This window comes from Lathyrus oleraceus, chromosome 3, assembly GCF_024323335.1.
Source record: "Lathyrus oleraceus cultivar Zhongwan6 chromosome 3, CAAS_Psat_ZW6_1.0, whole genome shotgun sequence".
NCBI classification, from domain to species: domain Eukaryota; kingdom Viridiplantae; phylum Streptophyta; class Magnoliopsida; order Fabales; family Fabaceae; genus Lathyrus; species Lathyrus oleraceus.
Window position 1 is genome coordinate 354,274,477 of NC_066581.1, and position 24,633 is coordinate 354,299,109.

The 24,633-nt window shown below is 37.8% G+C and overlaps 1 protein-coding gene across 1 annotated transcript; it reads right to left on the reverse strand.

The window, feature by feature from the left end:
* Positions 1-17,379: 17,379 nt before the first annotated feature.
* Positions 17,380-22,464, reverse strand: LOC127129248 (putative respiratory burst oxidase homolog protein H). Its single transcript, XM_051058500.1, has 14 exons — positions 21,999-22,464; positions 21,726-21,891; positions 21,188-21,236; positions 20,851-20,964; positions 19,957-20,766; positions 19,731-19,826; positions 19,532-19,647; positions 19,332-19,434; positions 18,685-18,776; positions 18,442-18,607; positions 18,149-18,307; positions 17,924-18,052; positions 17,744-17,822; positions 17,380-17,655 (listed from the first exon to the last, which is right to left on the reverse strand). Exons 1-14 carry the CDS (start codon positions 22,372-22,374, stop codon positions 17,546-17,548), a joined length of 2,565 nt encoding a protein of 854 aa, XP_050914457.1. The 5' UTR covers positions 22,375-22,464; the 3' UTR covers positions 17,380-17,545.
* Between the last annotated feature and the right edge of the window lie 2,169 nt (positions 22,465-24,633).

Here is a 24,633-nt window from a genome sequence, read left to right on the forward strand (position 1 = left end):
CTCAGAGGTCCTCCTGCAAATGTCAACACTGCTTCGCCTCGTTATAATCCCAATGCCAGGTGTGCATATCACTCCGATAGCCCCGGGCACGATACAAACGATTGTTGGTTGTTGAAGAACAAAATTCAGGATATGATCGACGCTGGGGAAATTGAGTTCGAGCCTCCGGAGACTCCTAATGTCATCACTGCCCCTCTGCCTAATCATGACAAGACTGTCAATGCTGTGGAGGATACTGATAGCGGTTGTGACCTGGATAGCTGGATTTTCCCAACAATTGGTGACAGACTCAATAATCGGAAGGCTGAAGACATTATCCCGATTTCCTTTAGTCAGGAGTAATTGTTATTGCTATTTTTGTGGTTCAAAGCATTGTGTCTATACCCGGGGCATAATAGCTAATTTTAAGGGTTTGTCATTTTCATAAGCATATTCATATTCAATAAATCAATGGACTTTTTGCAGTCAAATATTGCGCTCTTTATCTTTCCTGTCATTTTTTTCAAACAAGCTATGTTTTCTTGCACACACGCACGTAACAATTTTCCGATCCATATCCACTCTGGATCCTGTTGATAATAGTTCTGCTACTGTTCATTATGACTTTGAAAATCCGATCTACCAAGCCGAGGATGGAAGTGAGGAAGACTGTGAAGTCCCTGGAGAACTCGCCAGACTGTTACTACAAGAAGGAAAGACCATACAGCCGCAGGAGGAATCAATTGAAATTGCAATGGGTACTGAAATAGACAAGAAAGAAGTCAGAGGTTTCTTGGGGGACACTCGAATTACATTGCCCGATTCATCCCGCACTTGACTGCAACTTGCAAACCCATCTTCAAATTACTGAGAAAAAATTAAGAGATGGTACGGAATGATGAACGACAAAATCAAGAAGTATCTCCAAGAACCTCCAATTCTAATGCTACCAGTTGAAGGAAGACCTCTAATCATGTATTTGACCGTGTTAGAAAATTCAATAGGGTGTGCTGGGGCAACATGGCGTGTCTGGTCGAAAAGAGCATGCCATATACTGCCTTAGCAAAAGGTACCGACTGTGAAACAAGATACTCACAGCTCGAGAAAGCTTGCTACGCTTTGGCCTAGGTTGCTCGCCGACTAAGACAGTATATGTTGAATCATACCACTTTATTGATTTCTAAGATGGATTACATCAAATATACATCTGAGAAACCTGCTGTCTCCTGAGAGAGTTATCACTGATAATGGTACTAAACTGAACTCTACACGCAGTTCAAAATAAGGCACCAGGACTCTTCTCCGTATCGGCCAAAGACGAACGGCGCCGTGGAGACTGCTAATAAGAATATCAAGAAGATCATACAAAAAACGACATAACGTACAAAGACTGGCATGAGATGTTACCTCTTGCTCTTCATGGTTACCGCACTTCGACAGGGGCAACCCCTTCCTCTTTAGTCTATGGAATGGAAGCCGTTTTACCAGTGGAAGTTCAGATTCCCTCTCTAAGAATTGCGAAAGATGCAGGCTTAGATGAGGATGAATGGATTCAAACTCGACTCGATCAGATAAATCTGATTGATGAAAAGAGACTTGCGGCTGTTTGTCATAGTCGGATATATCAGAAGCGCATGACCCAAGCATTTAACAAAAAGGTCAAGAGACAGGTGTACCAACTTGGCGCCTTGGTGGTCAAGCGTATCATTCTACCACAAGGTGATCCCAGAGGCAAATGGACTCCCACATACGAAGGGCCACTTGTAGTTAAGAAGGTATTCTCTGGTGGAGCCATGATACTTGCTACAATGGACGGCGAAGATTTCCCGCATCCTGTGAACGCGGACATAGTTAAAAAATACTACGCATAAAAGAGACCCGCTAGGTCGACGTACCTAGGCAAAAGTAAGGGCATCCCGGCGAACCAAAAGGTTCGGGCAAAAATTAGGGATAAACATATAAAGACGTACACCCGGCAAGTTGAAAACCTGAAAAGGCGGCTTGAGCAAAAAAAAAAGGGTATCCCGGTGGACTGAAAACCTGAAAAGGCGGTCCAGGCAAAAATTAGGGATTAAAGCGTATGACTATGCCCCGTTCTCTGTCAGCTTCAACCAAGTTCAAGGGACTGAACAAGCCAATCACTTTTATCCGACAGTAGGAGATGAGATGCTTGAAGACATAATGACAGTGGTGGAATTAGAATCGATAGGACTTTTTCTGCATAGCTTTCTCTTTGCTTGCCTGACAATTTCCTCTTACTAGGATTTCTGTCTCCTTGTGTTCAAATTGCCTGTTTATAGGCTCTCTTTCAAAATCAATACAATTTCATTTCCAAAAAGATGCTTTTGTTTTTACCCTCTCTGTTTTGATTGCGTAAACGTCCATTGATTTAACTTGAATTGATATATGCATTTGAATATGATCAATGTTTATCAAAATACATGCATAAAATAGCAATGGCAGTTACCAAAAGACTTCAGGATCGTGGATAAGGTCTAACCATGCTTCCCAATGAATCCGTTGCTAATTCGACTCCCCGGCAACGCCAGTTATTCCCCAGAAGAGGTCGGCACCACCAGACGGACAGGTCATCTCTTCCATCCTCAGCCCGGCTCTGTTGAGTGTTTCCATCGTCAGACAGAAATCAAGTATCCCCCAGCTGAGACAGGGTCATCAATACAAATATCTCCGACCAGGAGACTGAGATTTATTTCCCCAATAGAGTCCCCTGGAAGAACATTTCAGACGCATAGTGCACTCATTACATCATTTCACATCACATACCTACATACAATTTTCATTCCGCATCATATACATTACATCATTTCATAACATATACATGCATACAAAGCTCGCATTCATTCCAGACGCATAATTCACTCATTACATCACTTCACAGCACACGCATGCATACAACATTTGCATCTCATGCATCATGACATGGCATGAAGCTAACTTTATTTTTCAGGTTAATCATCCTCCTGACACAGTCAAAACAAAGGTCCATTCAGACGGACATCTTTATCAATTACATTCAAGATTTAACTATATCCCTCAGATACTGCCTAGCGTACGGTATATTCCGAGGTGCAGTCTAGCGTACGACTACTTTCTTCTTCAGATGCATCTTTCAGATATACTCCGTGTCACCATTCATTCTGACATCCTCCTAACGATGGCATCTATAAGCCCATCCCAGATATTCATTGCAAATACAGCATACACAAATACTATCAGATATAGCCTAGCGTACGGTTCATCCTGATTCATCTCAACATATGACACCTTCAACAACTCAGATACGATCTAGCGTACGATCCATTCTGACCTTCAACCACTCAAATACTGTCTAATGTACGACCAAGTTAGACTTTCAAGTCCTCAGATTCTGCAAATACAGTCTAATGTACGACCAAGTTAGACCTTCAAGTCAGATTCTGCAAAGACAGTCTAATGTACGACCAAGTTAGACCGTCAAGTCCTCGAATTCTGCCCAGATACAGTCTAATGTACGACCAAGTTAGACCAGATTCTGCTCAGTGACAGTCTAATGTACGACCAAGTTAGACCGTCAAATCCTCAGATGCTACCTTCGGACAGGTACATTTCTGAATGGTAGTCTAGTATACGGCTACTCCCTTACTCAGATGCTACCTTCGGACAGGTACATTTCTGAATGGTAGTCTAGTATACGGCTACTCCCTTCCTCAGATGCTACCTTCGGACAGGTACATTTCTGAATGGTAGTCTAGTATACGGCTACTCCCTTCCTCAGATGCTACCTTCGGACAGGTACATTTCTGAATGGTAGTCTAGTATACGGCTACTCCCTTACTCAGATGCTACCTTCGGACAGGTACATTTCTGAATGGTAGTCTAGTATACGGCTACTCCCTTACTCAGATGCTACCTTCGGACAGGTACATTTCTGAATGGTAGTCTAGTATACGGCTACTCCCTTTCTCAGATGCTACCTTCGGACAGGTACATTTCTGAATGGTAGTCTAGTGTACGACTACTCCCTTTTCAGCAGATTCAGCCTAATGGACGGCTCATTCTGCTCAGATATGGTTTAATGTACGACCAAGTTAAACCTTCATCTTCTCAGATGCTACCTTCGGACAGGTACATTTCTGAATGGTAGTCTAGTGTACGACTACTCCCTTTTAAGCAGATTCAGCCTAATGGACGGCTCATTCTGCTCAGATATGGTTTAATGTACGACCAAGTTAAACCTTCATCTTCTCAGATGCTACCTTAGGACAGGTACATTTCTGAATGGTAGTCTAGTGTACGACTACTCCTTTTTCAGCAGATTCAGCCTAATGGGCGGCTCGTTCTGCTCAGATACGGTCTAATGTACGACCCAATTTGACCTTCGTCTCCTCAGATGCTACCTAGTGTACGGTACATTTTTGAAGTGTAGTCTAGTGTACGACTACCCCCTTTTTATCATCAGATTCAACCTAATGGACGACTCAGTCTGCTCAGATACGGTCTAATGTACGACCCAATTTGACCTTCAGATGCTACCTAGTGTACGGTACATTTCTGAAGTGTAGTCTAGTGTATGACTACCCCCTTTTATCATCAGATTCAGCCTAATGGACGGCTCATCCTGCAACTCCAATACAGTCTATCATAAGACCCATTTGGATCTTCAACTCAGAGACGATCTAGCGTACGATCCATTCTGATTTTTCATCCTCGGCAAAGTCATCTGCCTAACGAACAGCTCACTCTAGTATTCAGATACGGTCCAGTGTATGATCCATTCTGATCCCTTATCCCCAGCAGTATATAGCATACTCCGACTCCCCGGCGAAGTCGACAGCATAATGGATGACTCACTATACGGTCTGATGTACGACCCGGTGTGACACCCATGTCTCCAGATATCGTCTAACGTACGACAGAATCTGGAAATCTCCTCATCAAACTTCCTGGATGGCATCTTTAAGCCCCTCTCCGTCAAGACTGATGGACAAGCGCAAATTGTTGGGGCATTCTAGTGTTCAATAATCTTTCACCTCCAGACCACGAACGGCACATACCATTCTGACTCTCTCGGTTCAAGAATATTGAACAGGGGCAGCTGTCATACCCCAAAATTTGCCCATTAATATTTCAAGGCATTTTTCAAGGCATTCCGAATCATTTTTATGACACTGATCTCAAAGAAACGAAGGCCCAGCTCACGAATGGCCCAATCCAGAAAATGGCCCAAACTGGCCTGTTCGCTACACGCTCGCCTAGCGAACGTTGTGTTCGCTACACGCTCGCCTAGCGAACGTTCGCTACACGTTCGCTACCAGCTCGCCTAGCGAAGCTGACAGACAACAAAAAATTTCGGGCTTCATTCTGAGCCCATTAGGTCATGAAAAAGAGCATTATAAATACCAGCACTTCAGTAATGAAAGGGAGAACGAAAAAAGGAGGAAAGGAGAACCCTAGCAAGCAAACCCTAGCGCTCACAGACGAAAAACCCTAAAGGAAACCCTGAAGGAAAAGCCGGCGGCAGCAAGGTCACTTCCGCTCAATTCGATCCGATCGGCCAACTCAAGGTTACAATTCGATTGCAAACAGGTTTGCATTACTATTATCGCTTTATTTTCTTAATTTGCATGTGATACCGCTTTATGTTCTTAACTTGCATGTGATATTATAATTGAATTCATAAACATAGTTGAGGTTTTGCATGTGAATTTAAGTGTGCCTGAATATTGTGAATGCTGAACCATGTAATTATGTGTTGAATGCCATAAGCCATGCCGCAGGTTGAAGTCATACTGTTCTGAAATTCAAAACCCGCAGCCGCTCGCTAGCACATCGCTAAGCGAGCATGTAGCGAGTGTTCGCTAGGCCTTCGCTAGGCGAGGCAGAGGCGAACGGGACAGCCATTGATATTTGTTATGTTCTATGCGTATCTGATCTATTCTATGTTAATTATGCACTGTTTTGCCTGACATTCATGCTGCTGTATTTTCTTTTGCGGTGTAATCTTCGATTACACCCCGATTTGGTATTCTAACCCGTTTGCTGAATTTTGCCAAGGTTCACATGTCCCAGGAAAAGATTGCCGTTAGGTCTTCCACTTTATTTGTGGGATACCCTTGTGGAGACTCACCCTAAATTACTTAATTAATTTTAATGTGTTAATTTTAATGTATTAATTTTAATGTATTAATTTTAATGTATTGATTTTAATATGGAGGCTCGTCCTAATTACCTAATTGACTTTAAAATATTGCCTTTAAATAAGTGATCTTGGACCTCTCTTTGCTACCCTACGGTATTACGGTATAACGGTCATGTCCCGCGAATGTGGGGATACACTTAGCAATGGCCCTTCGATTAAATCATCATAAAATAAATCATGGTCCCTCGGATGTTGCCTTCGAAAATACAATTTTGTCCCTCGATGACCCTTCGGTGTAGCCTACGGTTAAATGATGATCGTCCCTTCGAATGCTAAGGTATCCTTACAACTGTTGCCTTCAATGACCTATCGATGACCCTACGGTGACCCTTAAACATCCAAAGGGTAAAATTACTTACTTCTCAATAGTAAGGACAGTTTTACCCTCATAAGGATAGGAAACGTTCATAACGACCTTAGGAAGGTATAACTCTCAATTACTGGATCATAACCTAAAACATTTTCCACCCCTCACACTTTACACTTTACAAATCCTAGAAAATCACCACTTGGTATACATTCATACTAGAATCATTACCGAGTTATATTTTTCTAAACCATTTTCAAAATCAAATGAGATAAATACTTTGTATACATTCATACGAGAATCATTACAAAGTTAAACTCTCTTTCAAACATTTTTTTAAGCAATTCACCGACACTTTTCAGACAAAAATATAAGTGATCCAGTAATTAAGAGCCCATGGATAACCATGGATACAAAGGGTGCTAACACCTTCCCTTTGTATAATGTACCTCCCGAACCCAAAATCTATTGAGGTCTTTCCTGTTCTTTTCCACCTTTCCTTATTGGATAAAAGAAAAGTCGGTGGCGACTCTTGCTATCCGCGACATTGCGATAAAAAGCAAAACACCCCAAGTCAGTTCACCGTATGACACCTTGCTTAGCCTATTTTCATCTGGTCATTGTTCATTTCACATATTGATATGCCTTTATTTTGAGCCATGCCTTTTTTCACGCTTGTCATTGATCATTTAAGTCATTGTTATGTCCTTTGGTTCATGTTTAATGGTTCATTCATGGATCCCTGCCTTGGTTCCATTCCATCACAAGCTTTGGTTTAATCTATTGTTAAGTCATATTTAATTCTTGTCAAGTTGGATTCCACCTCTTGATTCCATTAATACTTATATCATGTCCATTTCAAGTCATGGTCTTAGTCTTGTTCATATAACATTCATTCTACTTCATCAAATTATCCATTTCAATCAAATTCATGTTCATGGTTCATAATGTTTAATTCCATATCAAATTCAAATTTTAATGATCATATACAAAGCTATTCATTCATAAACCAATCTTAGGTCATTCAAAGCTCATTTCATTTAAAATGCCAATACATATTCACTACAAATGTCCATACATGAATAAAATACAAAAAAGGTGAACTTTGACCAAATGTTGACTTTGGTCAACAATTGACTTTTTGGTCAAATTTGACCAAAGTCAACCCAATCCCCTAAAACCCTAAATTCTCATCCTATGTCCTAAATCCTAATTCTATTCTCCAAAATTGATCCTTGACCTTGAAGGTTCCCTTTACACATGTTAATCCAAAATCCCATCTTGATGTCATGTCACACACCTTAGTTCAACCACCATTCTTCATGTACATATGACCTGCAAAGGAAACCAAGGCAATGTATAACATGAGGTACACACAAGTCAGAATCAAAACTGGCCTGCAACAACAAGAACCACATTCATAGCATGCTTGAACCAAGCCAAAACCATTTAATTACAAGCCATTGTCCAAGTCAGAATGCAACAAACAATAGTAGTCGCACCAAGGTAAGAAGCAGACCTCACACATCGTTCCATGCACCAGGCATCGTGCCATGAAACCATCTACTGCAGTACCATAACCAATTTCACCAAGCTTCCACAAAGGAATTGAGCAATGAACTAAGCTGCAGTGCAAACCTAAACCAGTATTGAACCTATGCAACCATGCCAAAACAATGCAAAAGTTCAAAGTTAGTATGGCTACAAAATTCACCTCAAAACCAATATATGCGCACAAATTGAACCAATCTGAATACATGAGTAAATCCTGAAAGCAAACCAACATGAACTGAACACATGATGCAGAACCATATCCATATCACCCGAGGTAATAAAAAAATCATAAATTCAAAATCAGAACACGGACTCTACAAAATCATGGCATGATGAAGTTAGAATGAAGGCAAGGCATAAAGTGAAAACACAAGAAATGTACAAATCAGTTGTTGTAAAACAGACAAGTCAGAAAGCAAGGCATCATCATGCCAATGAACCAACACAAACCAATGAACCAAGTCTAAACCACAAGCTGCACCAGAACCATAATACACCTGCAGAATACACAAGTTGCACCAGGATTAAACACAAATCCATGAGCAAACATAGGCCAAGATAAAATCAAAATCTATACTGTAGCGGTAAATTCATGACCATCAAGCTATGGATAAACTTGACGTCAATAAAACCAGAATCGCCGCCGCGCTTTTATTGTTTCCAAAGGAAAATGGAAAAGTATGAACAACACGCAAAGATAAGAAGTTTTCAAATCAAAACTAATAAAATGTCATAGATTACAGGTAAGGTGGTTGGTTACACAGAGGGAAGGTATTAGCACCCAAAGTGTCCTAGGTACTCCCAGGGAGCCCTTTATGGTGTGCAAGTGTTTTGGTCAAAATGATGTTTGATAAAAAATATAGAGTGATGAGGTGAGAAAAGAATTCATTAATTATATCTGTGTGTTTGACAAGACCTTCGGTCTTATGCTTACGTGCCAACATAAAAATGAGGGATTAAAACCCTATAGTTCGTGGTAAAAATTTCAAAGGGATTGGTGAATTGATTTTATCAAAAGGCCAAAGACTTGGATGAGGTTGTTAGTTTTTTTTGTCTTTTAAAATTAAAGTCAATATGGTTAAGTTTGCTTACAAGTCTGATTTAAGAAAAGGTTTGAAAATTCATTCGCATAAGGCCAAAGTTTCTAATCATTAAAACATGTCTAAGTTGGAAAACACAAGCAAAGAAGGTTTTGAAAAAAGAGGGAGGGATTTGAAATTAAAGAAGTGGGAGGAGATGAAGAGACTACCCTAGACAAAAATTAAAAGTTAAGAGTTGAAAAGTTCTGACCAATGGGATGCAATCCACGAGGCAAGAATGTCAGATAGAAACCCACTTCCTTTGTACTTTTGAGCAAAGCAACAAGCATAAGCAAACATCCAAGCAGGCCATATGAAGACCAAGGCATCAAATAAAGATAGCCATAACATCCAAGCAAGCATTCCAAAAGCAAGCAGTCTTCAATGTCTTCAAATGTATCAGATGAAATATTCCTTGGCAAAATCTCAGAAACAATCATCAGACATAAGCCATAATAACAACATAATAACCAATAATAGAGACAAAGTGACAGATGAACCAGGAGCACTCAAGGTTTGCATCAGATGAAAAATGCAGGCAAGGATAGCTCAGTCTCAAATAGTGGAATTGGCCAAGTCCTCAAAGCATAAGGAGGTTGCCTATTCTAAGTCCAAAAATTCAGATCAAGTCCAATAGTACACCAAGATATTTTTTAAGGTTTTTTGTTGTTGTTAGGTATTTTAAGGTCCTAAGACCACAAACAGAACAAAATCATAAGCACACAATATATACAATCACAAGATATGGCTCAAGTGAGCAAAGTGAAAAAGACTGAAACATAAACAAGTTGCATGAAATGTAAATGGCAATGAATGTTAAAGGTACTAAAATTTAAATTGCATTAAGCAAATGACTTGAAAATAAATCAATATTAATAAGAAGTTAGTCAAATGTTAGTGAATGGTTTAATTTTTTTAAGTCATTCCTTGGAGAACACTCAACCATCCATTCACAAGTATGAATACATGAACCAAGACATCATCCATGAGAAGGGCTCCAACTTGGATAAATTAACAAGTATGCCACTAGCTCTCATGAATGGAAAAAAGGTCAAGTTTTCACACAATGCCATGAAGAATGGGAGACTTACAATCTCACATACAAGAATGCTATGCCCTTTGGGACAAATTTAGCTCTATGTTAAGCAATCGTAATTGTACTTATCTAGAAGTCACAACTATCTGAGGTCGGACAATAAAGATATTGGTGTTAATGCATGTTAGAGACTTGGTACAAAGAACCAAACTCCTAAAACATACCACACACTAAGAATAAAATGGGAGGGACCTATCTCAGTTAGGCTCATGTTGATTCATCTGACACAAGGTCATTGATGAATCAACTAGCATCAGACATGAAGAGAATTCATTGGTCAATGATGGATTGGGGAAGAATAGGGATGGAGATGAAGAGGGAAGGGGAAATAGGAACCCAAATTGATCATATGAGGAATTTCATCTGATCAATACTATCCATTCATTTTGAGGGATGAAATGTACTCAACCCCCTAAATCCAATAGTATTGATCAAATGGAAGTTCAAATTAACCATGATCAAGGCCGAACAGAAAGTCAAACATCACACAGTCAAATCAAATGGCTCACCAATATTTTTAAACAATTAATCAATTAAAAATCAAATTAAAAATGAATCAAAATGCATTTTTAAATGGACAAAACCTTAAATCCCTTCAAATCACTAAATAAATGGCCAAGGGATTTATCCTAGGTCAAACAAGGTCAAAGAACCTTAGACAAAAAAATTCATAATTTTTGGAAAGTCGAAAGTATTTTAAAATATTTAAAAACAAGTCTAAAATCAATTAATTCACAAAAAATATCAAAATTAATCCAAAAAATGATTTTAATTCAAAATATGGAAGAGGAAAATATTTAAAGATTTTTGGTGAAAGTCCCATATTTTTTGGACCAAAAATGAAATTTCTATGAATAAAATAAAATAAATGGATTAAAAGAAAAATCAGAAATTAAAATAAAAATAGAAAAAATAAGGGTCATCAGATCTCCCTCATTAATTGAGGTGGCAGATCCGATGGCCAAACGCTTAGGGTCCATGATGGGCTTCAGTCAATGCATTGGAACAATGGTAATCACAATAGATGATTAAGATTAGAACGTGGAGAGAGGATCTGCTGGATAGGAACAAGCCACCATATTACCGGAGTTAGGGCTCCGATCATCTTCTCCGATGGACCTCACCGGACTGGTCCACCACCAACTTCCATAAAAATGAAAAGTGAGTACACTATTTTAAAGAGAAAATCACCAGGAATCCAAATCTGACCTCAAAGTTCTCCAATTCTAAGTATAATGAAAGATACATGGAAACTCAATCTTGTTTCCTACATTGGTAGGACTTCAGCCAACCAAAAATCAAGTGAAATGATGGAGAGTTAAGGGAGAATTGAAGAAGAAAAGTTTCATAATATTCACCTTCTGTTTGCAGTGATGAAACTCGATCTTGATCTAAATTTGCTTGGGCTTGCTTCTACTAGCTTGTAGGAGATGATTTGGATGCAAAAGGGCTTTGAATTCTTGGAGATTCAATTCCAAAACAGAATGTGAATCAAAACTCGATTTCAAGAGAAATCTTCAAGGAGTTCTATCAATGGAGGGTGGGAGTGTTTGCAGGTCAAAGCTTGGGCCAAAGGTCCTTTGATTTTGAGCAGAATGAGTTGCATTTATAGACTTCCCAATTGATTTTCACACATTTCCATTCAAATGCCAAAAGTAGCAACTCTAGTGTGCATGGTTGCATGGGCGTGTGATAGGCCCAAAGAATGATTGGAATTGGTCTAAAATTGTGTGCAAACCAACCTGAAACAATAGTATGAAGTCATGCATTAGTGAAATGGAAATTGATCATGGAACTTACCAAATGGAGCCATGCATTGCACCCATGCGCAAGTCACTCAAAAATGATCCAAATGTCATGATCTTAGACTATTTGGAAAGGTAACATGAAGGGGAGAAACTTTGATATTGAAATGTTTTCCATTTGGAGCTTGGATCATGATGAGTTTTGAGGTGGAAGTTGGAGAAATCAAACATAGTTGAAAATTTTCTAAGTATAAAGTCAAATGATCACTTTTTCCACTTTGAATAACTTTTTCTATGAGCTTCAAATGAAAATGGTTACTTCTTCAAAGTTGTATCTCTTTCATTCCTCTTCAATATGGTTACAAATTTGATACCATTTTAATCTTGCATGAGGGAGTTATGTATTTTAGAAGTTGAGGAAAAATGCTTGTTCAATGGTAATGACCCAAAATGACCTATAATGTTTCCTCTTGGCACATGCCCTTGCAAGTAAAATTTGACATTTCTCAAAGAAGCAAAGTTGTAGAATACATCTTGAAATTGATCATGAAACTTGTATTTCCTTCATATCATAAAAATGAGGGAAAGTTATGGTTCTTGGAAGTTGACATTCCATCTAGGGCACAAACAAAATGACCTATAATATATCACCATAAAAAAAGACTTTCCAAGAAAAATTAGCTCTTAATTTCAACATGAAAGTTGTTTGGAATGTCATAAATAGTAATTTTATGTTGGAATAATTTTCATAGGAAAAAATGGTAGGAGATAGGGTCTAGGGAATCCTAAATTTGACCAGTTGACTCTCTCTGGTCAACTCCTTGAACCAACTTGTAGACTTGAAGTTCCTTTGATATTTGGGGCTCATGGAGGATCATATATGCTTGAGATGATGTATAATGGAGTATACCTTGATATCTGTGACCAGTTGATGAATAAACTTATTGAGGAAGTAACACGAGATACCCAGATGAATTAAGGCTTCCAACACAAACAAGCTTCAAACTCATGGTGAATTCTTAATCAAAAATGATAAACGAAGAACATGTGGATCTATGTATGATGCTTAAAACCATTGTGAACCTTTTCTTGATTTATCTCTTGCATTGAGGGCCTCAAACCCTAGATATGAGCTTGATCAGGCATAGGTGGATGCACAAACACCTACAAAAGAAACAAAGATATACATAGACATATTTTTGGGTATTTTGGTTAGTAAACAAAAGAAAATAAAGTATGATACAATCAAAAGTGCTTGGTGATCTCTCCCAATGTAAACCCAATGAATGAGGGGTGAGGAGGATACCAAGTTGTGATCCCAAAGCCAATGCAAATGATGGGATATCATGAGGGATCATATGGTCAAAATTTGGGTCTTACACATACAAGCCCACGATTTACAACCAAGCATAACATATCAATGCACACCACAAAATTCTGCAATGCCATGATTCTTAACCAAACCATTCACTAACAAAACCTAACTAACTTTCCCTAACTATTTGGCATTGGGATATGCAAATCTTAACCACCTAACTTACCTACCTTGGGATCCAAACCAAAATAGATAACTGAATTCATAACAACCTGCATCGAGTTCATCAATTTCCCAACAAAAGACTCTAATCGAAATTCCCAATCCCTAGGTTCAAACCACCAATCAGTAGCCATCAACTCCAATCATTGCACGGGCTCAGAAAAATTCCAATCATTTACCACTGTAAACAGTTCCAATCTCCAATCATTGTTACACATTAAACCACTTACATCATCTTCATCATTCAGAGTCATTACACATTCACTCACCCAATCCTCCCCAATCTGTTTCACCCTCACTCAAATAATCCTCAACTGAACCAAAGAACCACCATCAACACATTCAATGTTCATCAATCTCCTTCATCCTGAACCAGAGAACCACCATCAACACATTCAATGTTCATTCACCCTAACCGAAACGTACAAACCTCTCATTCATCATCACCTTCACCAATCACCACCAGAGTAAAAAATCCATAACAATCACTCAACAACAAATCATAAAAAAACAAAGATCAAGATGAAATAGACGAGGATTTGGAGGAGCAAGATAAAGAGAGAGAGATTCGAGCACTCACATGGAATTTGTTCATCATCATCATCAAGAAACTCTGGTAAGGTAAGTTTCAATGTCTTCTTTTTCTTCAATTCTAGTTGCGAACATGTAAGGATTGGAGAGGAGCTTCAAAGCCCCAACCCCAGGGGCTTTGAATCTATGCATTTAGGGTTTAATTTAGGATTGAATGTCTAAGGTTCTTGAGGTTACCAATTCCATTATGGACTTAGGGCTAAATTTACATGAAATTAGTTAGGGATTCGGAGATAGGAGATCAAGACGAAGCTGAGGGTGTATTCAATTTGCATTTTTGGTGGACACCGCCGCCGGAAGCGATTTCCGGCGTGGTGCCTCATGGTGGTTCGTGCCTGAGAACCTTGACCTGAGTTGATTCTTGTGCTGGCGCGTTTTTCTCAATGCATTTTTAAATTCAATTTAATTTGAAATTGATTTTTACCACATGCTCATTGATGTTAATTCCACATGTGTTGAATTGTGAAATTCAATTGGCATTGTTTCTGATTGGGCTCATGTACATGGGCCTGAAAATGTTTGACTGAATATCAACCTAACAAGCTTCCCACACCCCTTCTTACCAAGGCAATTGCAGTGGGCCTAACACCTAAACCTCACACTCCATTTACACTTTGCACTCGCGATTCCAGAGCCCATACCCTGGCCCATAGCTTATTTATTTTATTGTCTTTTACTATTTTCTTTCCATTTTCTTGTTATTTCCATAACTTTTAAGTATTGTTTTAATTGTAGTTTTGGTTTTTAACCGTTGATTGATTAACAATAATGATAAAAATACATGTTCATTTAGGAATTTTATTAGATTAGATTTTAGGAGTTTAATATGCTTAGATATTAATCCATTTGTTAACCATGAGAAAATACCTTGAAAAAATATTAGGTTAGCCATTTAATTCTTGTTTTGGATTCACTAATATTCTTGACTTTTTAACAATTATTATTTAGTTAGGATAAGATTGGATTGCTTGCATTTTGATACTATGTTCATGCATTTTTCCATTTAATTGAATTGTTCATATTTGGATTGTGGTTATTGGATTTAAATTGAAAATGCCATTTCAATTTAAGTTGGTGTAAGTCCATTATGCTTACCATGATCATCTTATCATTTCATCATCATTTTATGATGTCATAATTCATTTTATTTGATTGTTTCAGCATTTAATTTTCTTTCAAATCCACTTGTTAATGCATACTAACTCACTTTGATTTATGTTTGTGCCCACACGTGCTTATGAGATTCAAGTACATTATAAATTATCAATTCCTGTAAGTCATCCAATTGCCTTGTATTATGTGAGGGTACCATTCCACTTGTATGTTTTAGGCATGGTACATGGTTTGTAATTTGTCTAATCCCTTTCCATTTTCCATTTGTATGGTAATGGTTTCATCCCCCCATTGTGGGTTACATGTCCCCTCACCGCATGCAAGTGTAATAACTTAGGTTTATTCTTTTTTATTAGTTCATTATGCATGTTAACCGAAAAGATAAAGACAAATGATAAAATAAAGCATTTCAAAAGAAACAAAAGGCATACTTGATCTAAAGTCAAGTGTTTTCTAAATAATACTCACACCATAACAATGCGATTACTTGATCCAACGTCAAGTATCTCCATCCATTCCATGATCCATTGTCCATTCTTCTCCATTCTTTTCTCTTCTCAATCTCATTCTATCTTCTTACCTCCATTCTTCACACACTTTTTCATAATAAACTCAAACACTTAATCCAACGTCAAGTGCCTTTTTCAAAACATATTCATAACAACTGTAATTCAAAAATCGAGTGTACGTGCTTGTACACAATATTCAAGTACTTGGGTTGTCGGCCGTACCTAGCTTGAGAACCGGACACTTGACTTCCCCTTAAAACATCTAATGATTCAAACAAGTTAGATCTAGGTGCTATGAGGGAGAAAATGATAGTTAGGATACCATTGTTCTCTCGACTTCCAAATATTATGATTGTTGGCCGTACTTAGTCAAGGGTCAGATGCTTGTCTCCCTCTAAATTTCAATGATTAGACTTACCAAATCTTTTTCATAATTCAAATCTCTTTTTGGATGAAAAAGAGTGGTTAGGATAACATTGTCCTCTCAACTTCCGAGTTTTAGGACTGTTGACTGTATCTAGTCAAGGGTCTGATGCTTGTCTCCGCACTAAAATCAACCCCAAAAAATCAAATCATCTTTTGCCTCAGGGCATTCTTCAAACCTTTCAAAAAGGACGTGTTACTTCCGTTCTACCGTGAACGATGCTTAAGTCTCCATGTGTGAGCAAGTAATATTTAACTGCTAGAGTGTGATCCAAGCGCATCCACTTTACCGTAAACAAGCAAGTACTTTCCACTCCCATACTCGAGCATACAAGCAAGTGAATAGTAGCACACGAATGTCAATACTGTCCATAAAAATAACCAAACATACACTCTGTTTGTAAGCGGAACTACGAAGCTCTGACTTCCTCATTACACGTATGAGGATACGTAGGCACAAGAGCCTAAATCCTTGGCGAGCACACTAATTTAAAATTTATTTTCTTCTCTCATCACATTCTTATCTCATTTCATCAATAGCAAGCAACATTCAGATAAACAACATCCATGTGCATTGATACAGCTAAAGTGGTTCCCATCGAATACAATGGATGTGAGGGGTTTAATACATTCCCCTTGCATAATCAACTTCCGAATCTGCTCTTGGTTGCGAGACCATTCTCATTTGGGATTTTATCGCTATTTTCCTTGTATTTTGGAATAAATAAAATCCGACGGCGACTATATATTTTTAGCGGCGCGACAGTTTGTTGCTTACGAGGGATGTGATGTTTTTTTCTTGTTGGACTTGTATTTGTATCTTCGGTATTCCTCTATCCACTTCTTATCCTTTGAGATTATTTGTCTTTTGTGTTTTTCAATTTTGTTATTAATATGTTAACATACTCCGATGTTACAATTTCCACAAAGAATAACAAATCAGGATTTTCCAAGCAAATGAGTCTTAGGTTGGATTCAAATGAAGAGATTCTCTTTACAAGTACTATAAATACATGGTGGTCCATGTCTCCAAGCTTCCTCTCCATGGGCTCTGTATGAAGTTTTAGAGGCAAATCATAGCTCCTTGTAAAATGTCTATACCTTGTGCTACATATTTTCTCATGCAAATACTCACACAAGTAACTGAAAGTAATCTTAAACTATGTCGAGGCGTGAGAACTTTTCGCGATAAAAAGAAACCGAAACAAAGGTGAAAGGAATAAAAATGATGAACAACACTATGAAGATTTAGGCAAAACCAACACAAATTTTAAGAAATATTGCTACATACACAAAACTTATCAACATTACACTATGAGTATACAAAAATATTCTACAATCTTATGTTGCTTGATGAATCAAGATGACACCGAATAATTCTTGACTGATGCAATTGTTCTGTGAATTGTCCCTTCAAAAATTCTCTTTATGAAACTGAAATCGTGTCGATGTGTTTAAGCTAAACTCCTGACAAAGGGTCTTCAATGTTTTCGTAAGAGTAGGACTTCCACAATAAAACACACCTGAATCAAGAAAATAGCACATGAAATTTTCTATTTCTAAAATCAAATAGATCTTTAGAATTTCACTAAGCATTGTGGTTATTCATACCGATGCGAGAGCTTTGATGCGTTAAAGCTAACTGGGAGAAGACTTTTTTCCAGTTTGGTCTTGCAAAATGTGTTCTTATCTGTCATATGGTAACATAACATCATAGTAACAAACCTTAATCTTTGTTTGCATGATGGAAAAATGTTAATAACTCGAAATGAGAACTAAATCGAGATATACCCGGCTTTCTGAAACTACGTCTACTCCATTTTTGGCGTGTTGCAACTTCTGAATCATGCCGATAAGTGCAGACCTTGCATCGCCTTCCTCGTAGACACTAGTCAAATAGTTATGCATTTCTATAACACCCTGTATCATTAAAATACGCGTTAAATTTCTAAATTTCTATGTTTGTGCATACGAAGGTAACGGAATAACGAAGAAAAGTTCGGTACTTAATCTCACATCACGGTCGTATTCGGCAATATCATCCATGACACCTTTGAACCATTCAAATGAAGCTTGTTCCCTGGTTACCCAATAGAAATATGCTCTTTCAGGACCTTTCTTATCTTCGTCGGAGCTGGAGCGACTACTATTGAAGGATTCTATCTCAGAAAGTGTCTGTTATGTTAACTCCACGAATTAGTACTGTGAATAATATACAAATATACAACCAACAAAAAGAGTAAATAAAACTTCGGTGTCAGACATGACAAAAACATGGATACCAGACATGACACTGACTTGTCACTTACTTGCTGGGGACTTTCCATCTTCATATGGTTCAAGATATCTTTTAAAATACTGATCATAGGTGTCGCGCCGATTCCAAGTCCTATGAGTAAGAGTACATCATAATGCCTATAACTTTGTGCCGGTGCTCCATAGGGTCCTTTGATGAGAATCTTTGGATATTTAATGCTACAAAGAGTAAAATAATATGATTGCAAATACATATAACATTATAGAAAAATTTGAACCAAGATTTTTTGATTTACCTTGGTTTTGAATGGTCATAATTTGAACTTGCTCTAGTTTCCATCCTCACAAGGCTTCCCCTTCTTGGTTGTGCACTCTCAGGCGCACAAGCCTGCATGTCTAACAACTCGATGTTCAACAATTATCACATTTCTTAGGTTAAATATGTTTTTAGTCCCTATAAAATAAACATTTTTTAATTTAAGACCCGATTAAAAATTCATCAACTTTTAGTCCTATCTTTTAATAAAAAAACAGGTGCTTTTAGTTCCTCTGTAGCAATGTAATCAAGCATGAGATCTTAAGTAGAATCAATCGGCTTGTGAAAGATCGTTAGCACGTAAGATCCTACCAAAGGGAAAAAGGATAATTTCATATATACATACACACATATGCAAAAACATGAAAATCATAAAACGGGCCAAAAAAAAGACCCGACACTTTTGTTTTTACGATCTTGCTTCAAAAAGCTTGATCTTGACCACGCCAGCGGCGAAAACAATCTTTCTCTATTCGTAGCACTCTCAGACATTCTCACCACGTAAGATCTTACAATCATACGATCCAACACTCAATCTTGACTACAATGCTCTATAGGGACTAAGAATGGTCAAATACTTTAAAGGGACTAAACTTGAAAGAACCATATTTTATACATAAACATCACCTTTGCAAATATGTTTCTAAGTTCTGTAGTCCAATCTCCTAAGGTTCTTATATGAACACTCAAGTAATCATCTCCTGGTGCAGAGGTAATCGAGAAAGGGTGCCTGTAAAAAGAGTAAATTCGGTTATCGGAAGTAAAAGTATTTTTTCCGCAAAAGTAACTTTCGCGAACAAAGTATCATTCAAGTAAATCATGATTACCATTCATAACTCGATATATCTGGACACTTGACAAAAATATACATTCCACTTTTATACTTGAATCCCGGTGGCTTCGTCATGTATAGTGCTAGCACATTTCCTGTGTATATTATTGCCTGAAATGTTCACCTTGTATAAGATTATTTTCACGTTTCATCGTAAATAGAATTCGAGAGAAGAAGAAGCTGTCGAAACAGACCTTAATGATGCTCACGCGATGATCTTTACCCCTAAAAGATGGATGAGTTCTCTCAAATGCGTAGAGCATTAATGGAACTATAAGGTACATCCATGTCTGCATAAACAACAGATTATCGATACAATCCGCGATTGACAACACTAGTATACTCAATGTCCATTTTGGGAAAAAAAATTTAGTGTTAAGTAGTTTGAATGATTAAATAAGATACAAGAGCTTCGCGTACCGTCTTGTTTTTCCATTCCTTGGTGAGAAATAGAAAGTAGCCATGAATGATCAGGAGAAAGTAAGCCACAATAAGCAAATGATGAGCATACCAAAACGAATTGAAGCCGGCCAAATGATGCAACGGTGAAGGCAACTTGACAATACTTTTTCGGAAATGAGGTGTTGCCAAAGTGAAAGTAAAAGCCATAATCAAGACAATGAAAATTCCAGTTACACCAGCAGTGCTTTTAACAAGGGTAAGGTAATCAGGCTGGTGGTAATTAAAACCGGGTCCAATTGTGGCCATAAACTTTTCGGTCGGACAAGAAATAATTCTCGGAAAATCACAAGTTACATGAACACCTACATGGATGAAAGTCCCTATAACTACACCAATTGCAATAACAATGTGAAAGTGTATGTTATCGTCAAAAGGGATGATTTGACTAAGAAACGATCCTCGTAGCATCGTAAGTGTTCTTCTACACATTGTAAGGACGATTAGCCCCATGTTGAATTTGAGAGTCTCGGCAGCACCCTTTGCAAAACAGACACATGATCCCATTACTTCATATGCTGGTTTTTCCTTGTATTGAAGAAACTTCCAAATGAAAAGGATCAAGTTTACGGCTAACCAAAGTACGAATATCCATATTTTTTTCCATTTATCATATACAAATTCGGTTGTTTTGGAAACGAATTTTCTAATCGGAGTTCTGTACTTGCATGGTATCATTGCTCGGGTTAGTGTTTCGGTTCTATTACTAAGTCTCGTAGTGCCATCTTCTGCATTAACCATTTCCTTTAGTAGAGTTTCAAGCTGCCACATCTATTTAAACAACAACAAATAATGAGTATACAAAAGATGAAAGTTTCAACAAAAGATTTATACTTTTCGGTTTTTAATTCTAACCTCTATATATCCATTATGATCTGGATCAAGCTCTTCCATGATCAAAGCTGCATATACAGAAGCTTGATCTTTGAGATTTCCCAATCTATTTGCAGAAGCACTCAACACTATAACCTTTTACACAAAAACAGTTAGAATTCTGTTTCACATAGTTTGAAGAAAAATCTACGTAGTAGCGATATGTGTTGATGTCTGTCTGAAACGGACACGAACTTAACAATTGTGACAACATACAAACACTGATTTTTAAATTCTTTTACCGATGTATGTGTCGGAAGGTATCGTGTCCATATATGTGTCAGTGTCAATACTTAATTTACATGATCTCAAGACTCACCTCCTTAACCTCATCTTCTGATAACCTACCATCCCCATTCTTGTCACACCTGCAAACGACTTTAGTTCATTTATGCAACTCCATTCAATAAAAAGTCATTCACTTAACATGCAGAAGACGGATAGCTCATCTGGGTTGAGCTAAATGTTAAAAGAGTTGAAGCGGGTAAAAGACCAAGGTTCAAAGTTCAAACCTCCAAGAAAGAAGAAAATACTAACAAACAATATCGGATCACAAAATTTCACTATCATTATCATACAAAAGATATATACATAAATTAAGAAAAGACGGCATAGCTCATCTGGTTTGAGCTATATGTTAAAAGAGTTGAAGCAGCTAAAAGCTAAAAGACCAGGGTTCAAAGTTCAAACATCGAAGAAAGAAGAAAATACTAACAAACAATATCAGATCACGGAATTTCACTATCGCTATCATACAAAAGATATATACATATATTAAGTTGGTTCAAAGTTCAAACCTCGAAGAAAGAAGATATATACATAAGTTAAGTTACATGTGTGTGTATGATAGTCCTTACATGTCAAAGAACACTTGAAGTCTTGATTCAAGATCTTTACTAGTCATATCCTCCCAAAACACTTTAACTTGACTCAAATTAATTCCACTTTCTACACTTATATTCCTTCTCCTAGCCAATGCATCATACAGTTCCCCTGCAAATTCCTTTGAATCTGCTCCCATACCTAAACAACATTGTTTACACCATTCATAATCATAACACAAACTTAGAACAAACAAAGAACTAAAAACATCATAAACAAAAACTAAAAACATCATAAATCATTGTTACCCATGCATTGTCCAAATTTGTCTTTGAACAGCATTCCACCAACTGCATGTTGAAAGAAACGCTTCTCAATTGACTTCCATGCATCGCCTTCTTTTCCGGTAACCGTTCGATCAAGAAAACGTAAACCCTTAAGCCCTCTTGCAGCACCTGATTGCACCCTAACCATTTTGCTTGCATTATGATTGTTATTATTTCTCTGTCTAACATTGCTACCATTGCTACCATTGTCGAGAAAGGCTTCATTATCTGAAGCTTTTGTGACCATGCTTCCATTGTTTTCATCCTTTTTAGAAACTTCCACATGATCAGCAACAATATCAATGCTTTCAAGAATCCATGTCGATGATTCATCTTTGCCTTGGTTTTCTGATGACATCAACGAAAAAGATTGTGCAGAAAGGTTTGTTTAATTAGGTGAATTTGAGAGAAAGGGTATTAGAGGGAAAGATGAATCAGTCAAAGTAGGAATTTGAGAGAGGGAGAGAGAAAGAAGAGTATGTAAATTTTGTTGTGTTATTGGTTTGCTAATTATAGGAAAATTGGTTGATAATAATACAATGGTCTCTAACCAATTAACTACATGCAACAACCAACACAATCTAAATAAAATTATTGCGACATACTATATAAACATGTATTTTCTTTTGCAAATGTTTTTCTCTCACGAATACAATACTCCTACTCTTTATTTATTTTTATCTATTTATAAGACCACTTTTATTTTTAATAATTATGAAAGGTTGATTTTGCAACTACTCCAAGCTCGCAATACACTCGAAGAGAAAGGCCCAAAATCTAACCTCGAGCGCGGAGTAGGTAGATTTTAGCTATAATTAGAAATAGGTAATTATGTCCTCTGATATATTAATCAACGTCTGATCTAATCGAAACACGCGATTTTACATGCGAGTAGTTTCATCCGCTCTTAATATATAAGGGTAACATGTGTCATTTCAGGTTTTTAAATTCATTCTCCCTCACATGTTACTTCTAATTTTTCTAACTGACTTGACATTGAAGTGTTAATCTTGTAGACCAGTCCCCCCTCTACCGCATCAAAAAAGTACTGATCCACCGTAGCAAGACACAACTTCTCTACCTCACTTATTATTTTTAATTATAAATCAAACATTAGCATTGTCGGTGAGAACTCGATATTCACATTGTACCCCTTAGCCTCGACCATAGAACAACTATTATGTGTTGGCCAAAATAGTTCCGCATTGCATGGGAATCAAGCTAAGGGTAGTTTATATACAACACATATTCGCCTCAATCCAACGATGCACTTTTTCTAAAGGACAATGATGTGAGGGTTCTTAAACCCAAAGTGGAAAATATCCCGTAGCTGCAGTGGTGCAAATTTGAGGTCGACCGAAACAATGGTGTTGTATGAGGGAATATATGTCTGATTCCCACTAAAGACAATTCAATTCCAGTGGTGTCTCCTTCTGAACCCACACAACGATATTTCTCTCCTTCAATAGTCGGACAAGGAACATTCTAGGCTTTTCGGTACTTCAGATCCACACAATAACCTCACTAAGGCAAAACAACGCACAAACCCTTCTTCTACCTACTATACTTGAACACAAAATACTCCCTAGCCTTCCGTTGTTTCATATGAATATTCACAATTTATGGATGAGAGGATTATCAGGATTGAATAGAATATCTAATAAGCTCCACCAAAAGACATTATTGTACGAGAGGAAGCATCCTAGGGTGATCAAGACGTTGTGCCAAAGTCGCTTCCCGGTTGCTCAACTACGCCACGAATAGAATTCATGAAGTCACAAGCTCGCACCCGATACCAAGAACGAAGTAGCAATCATACTCATCCCGAGGTATGTCGCCCTCATAATTCACCAGCACGTCCTTCCCAAAGAAGGGAAAGATATGATGCACATGCTCCGACTCCGGAGCAAAAGACGAACCTAATGTCCATCTGTATCCTCGACAGTAGGATCCTGAGATCTTTGGAGATGCCTCTTAAGCTATAGAGCTATGACAGAACTAGAGATTTAGGCGAGCATGTAGGCAATAAACTAGATTACTACCACGTCCAAGGTACATGGAAGTGGAAGCTCTTTGCATTTACTCTGGTCAGAGTCGCAATGATGTTGTTCAAAACCCTCTAGGATGGAAGCATAGATTTGTGGAAGGACCTCTATGACACATTCACCGCTCAATTTACCTCTCGAAAGTGACAACCCACAACCAAAGTTGTGTTTAGTAGGGCCACTCAGCGAAAGAAGGAAACCCTACGCAAGTACATTGACCGCTTCACAAAAGTGACAGTACTAGTTGTACCACAAATGACAGACTAAAATGCTAGATGTTAAAGAAATGGTTGAGATCGGTCTGCATGTTTTGGAAAAGGTGGAGGTCCGATGAAGCTTGTAATCAGAGTGATTTGATGAATAAGGCTTAACCCTATACAATCATGAAGAGAAGCCCCTGAATGAAGAGTGAGATAACGGTTAGGGAGCATGGAATTCTAGATACGATCGAAAACCAAAATGGAATAACGGTCGTCGTAGAGAAAATTGAGATTATAGACTGCGATCCAAGTTCAATGTCTATATTCCTCTTAACACTTCGAGAAAAAAAATCTCGAATGACAGTGCAAACA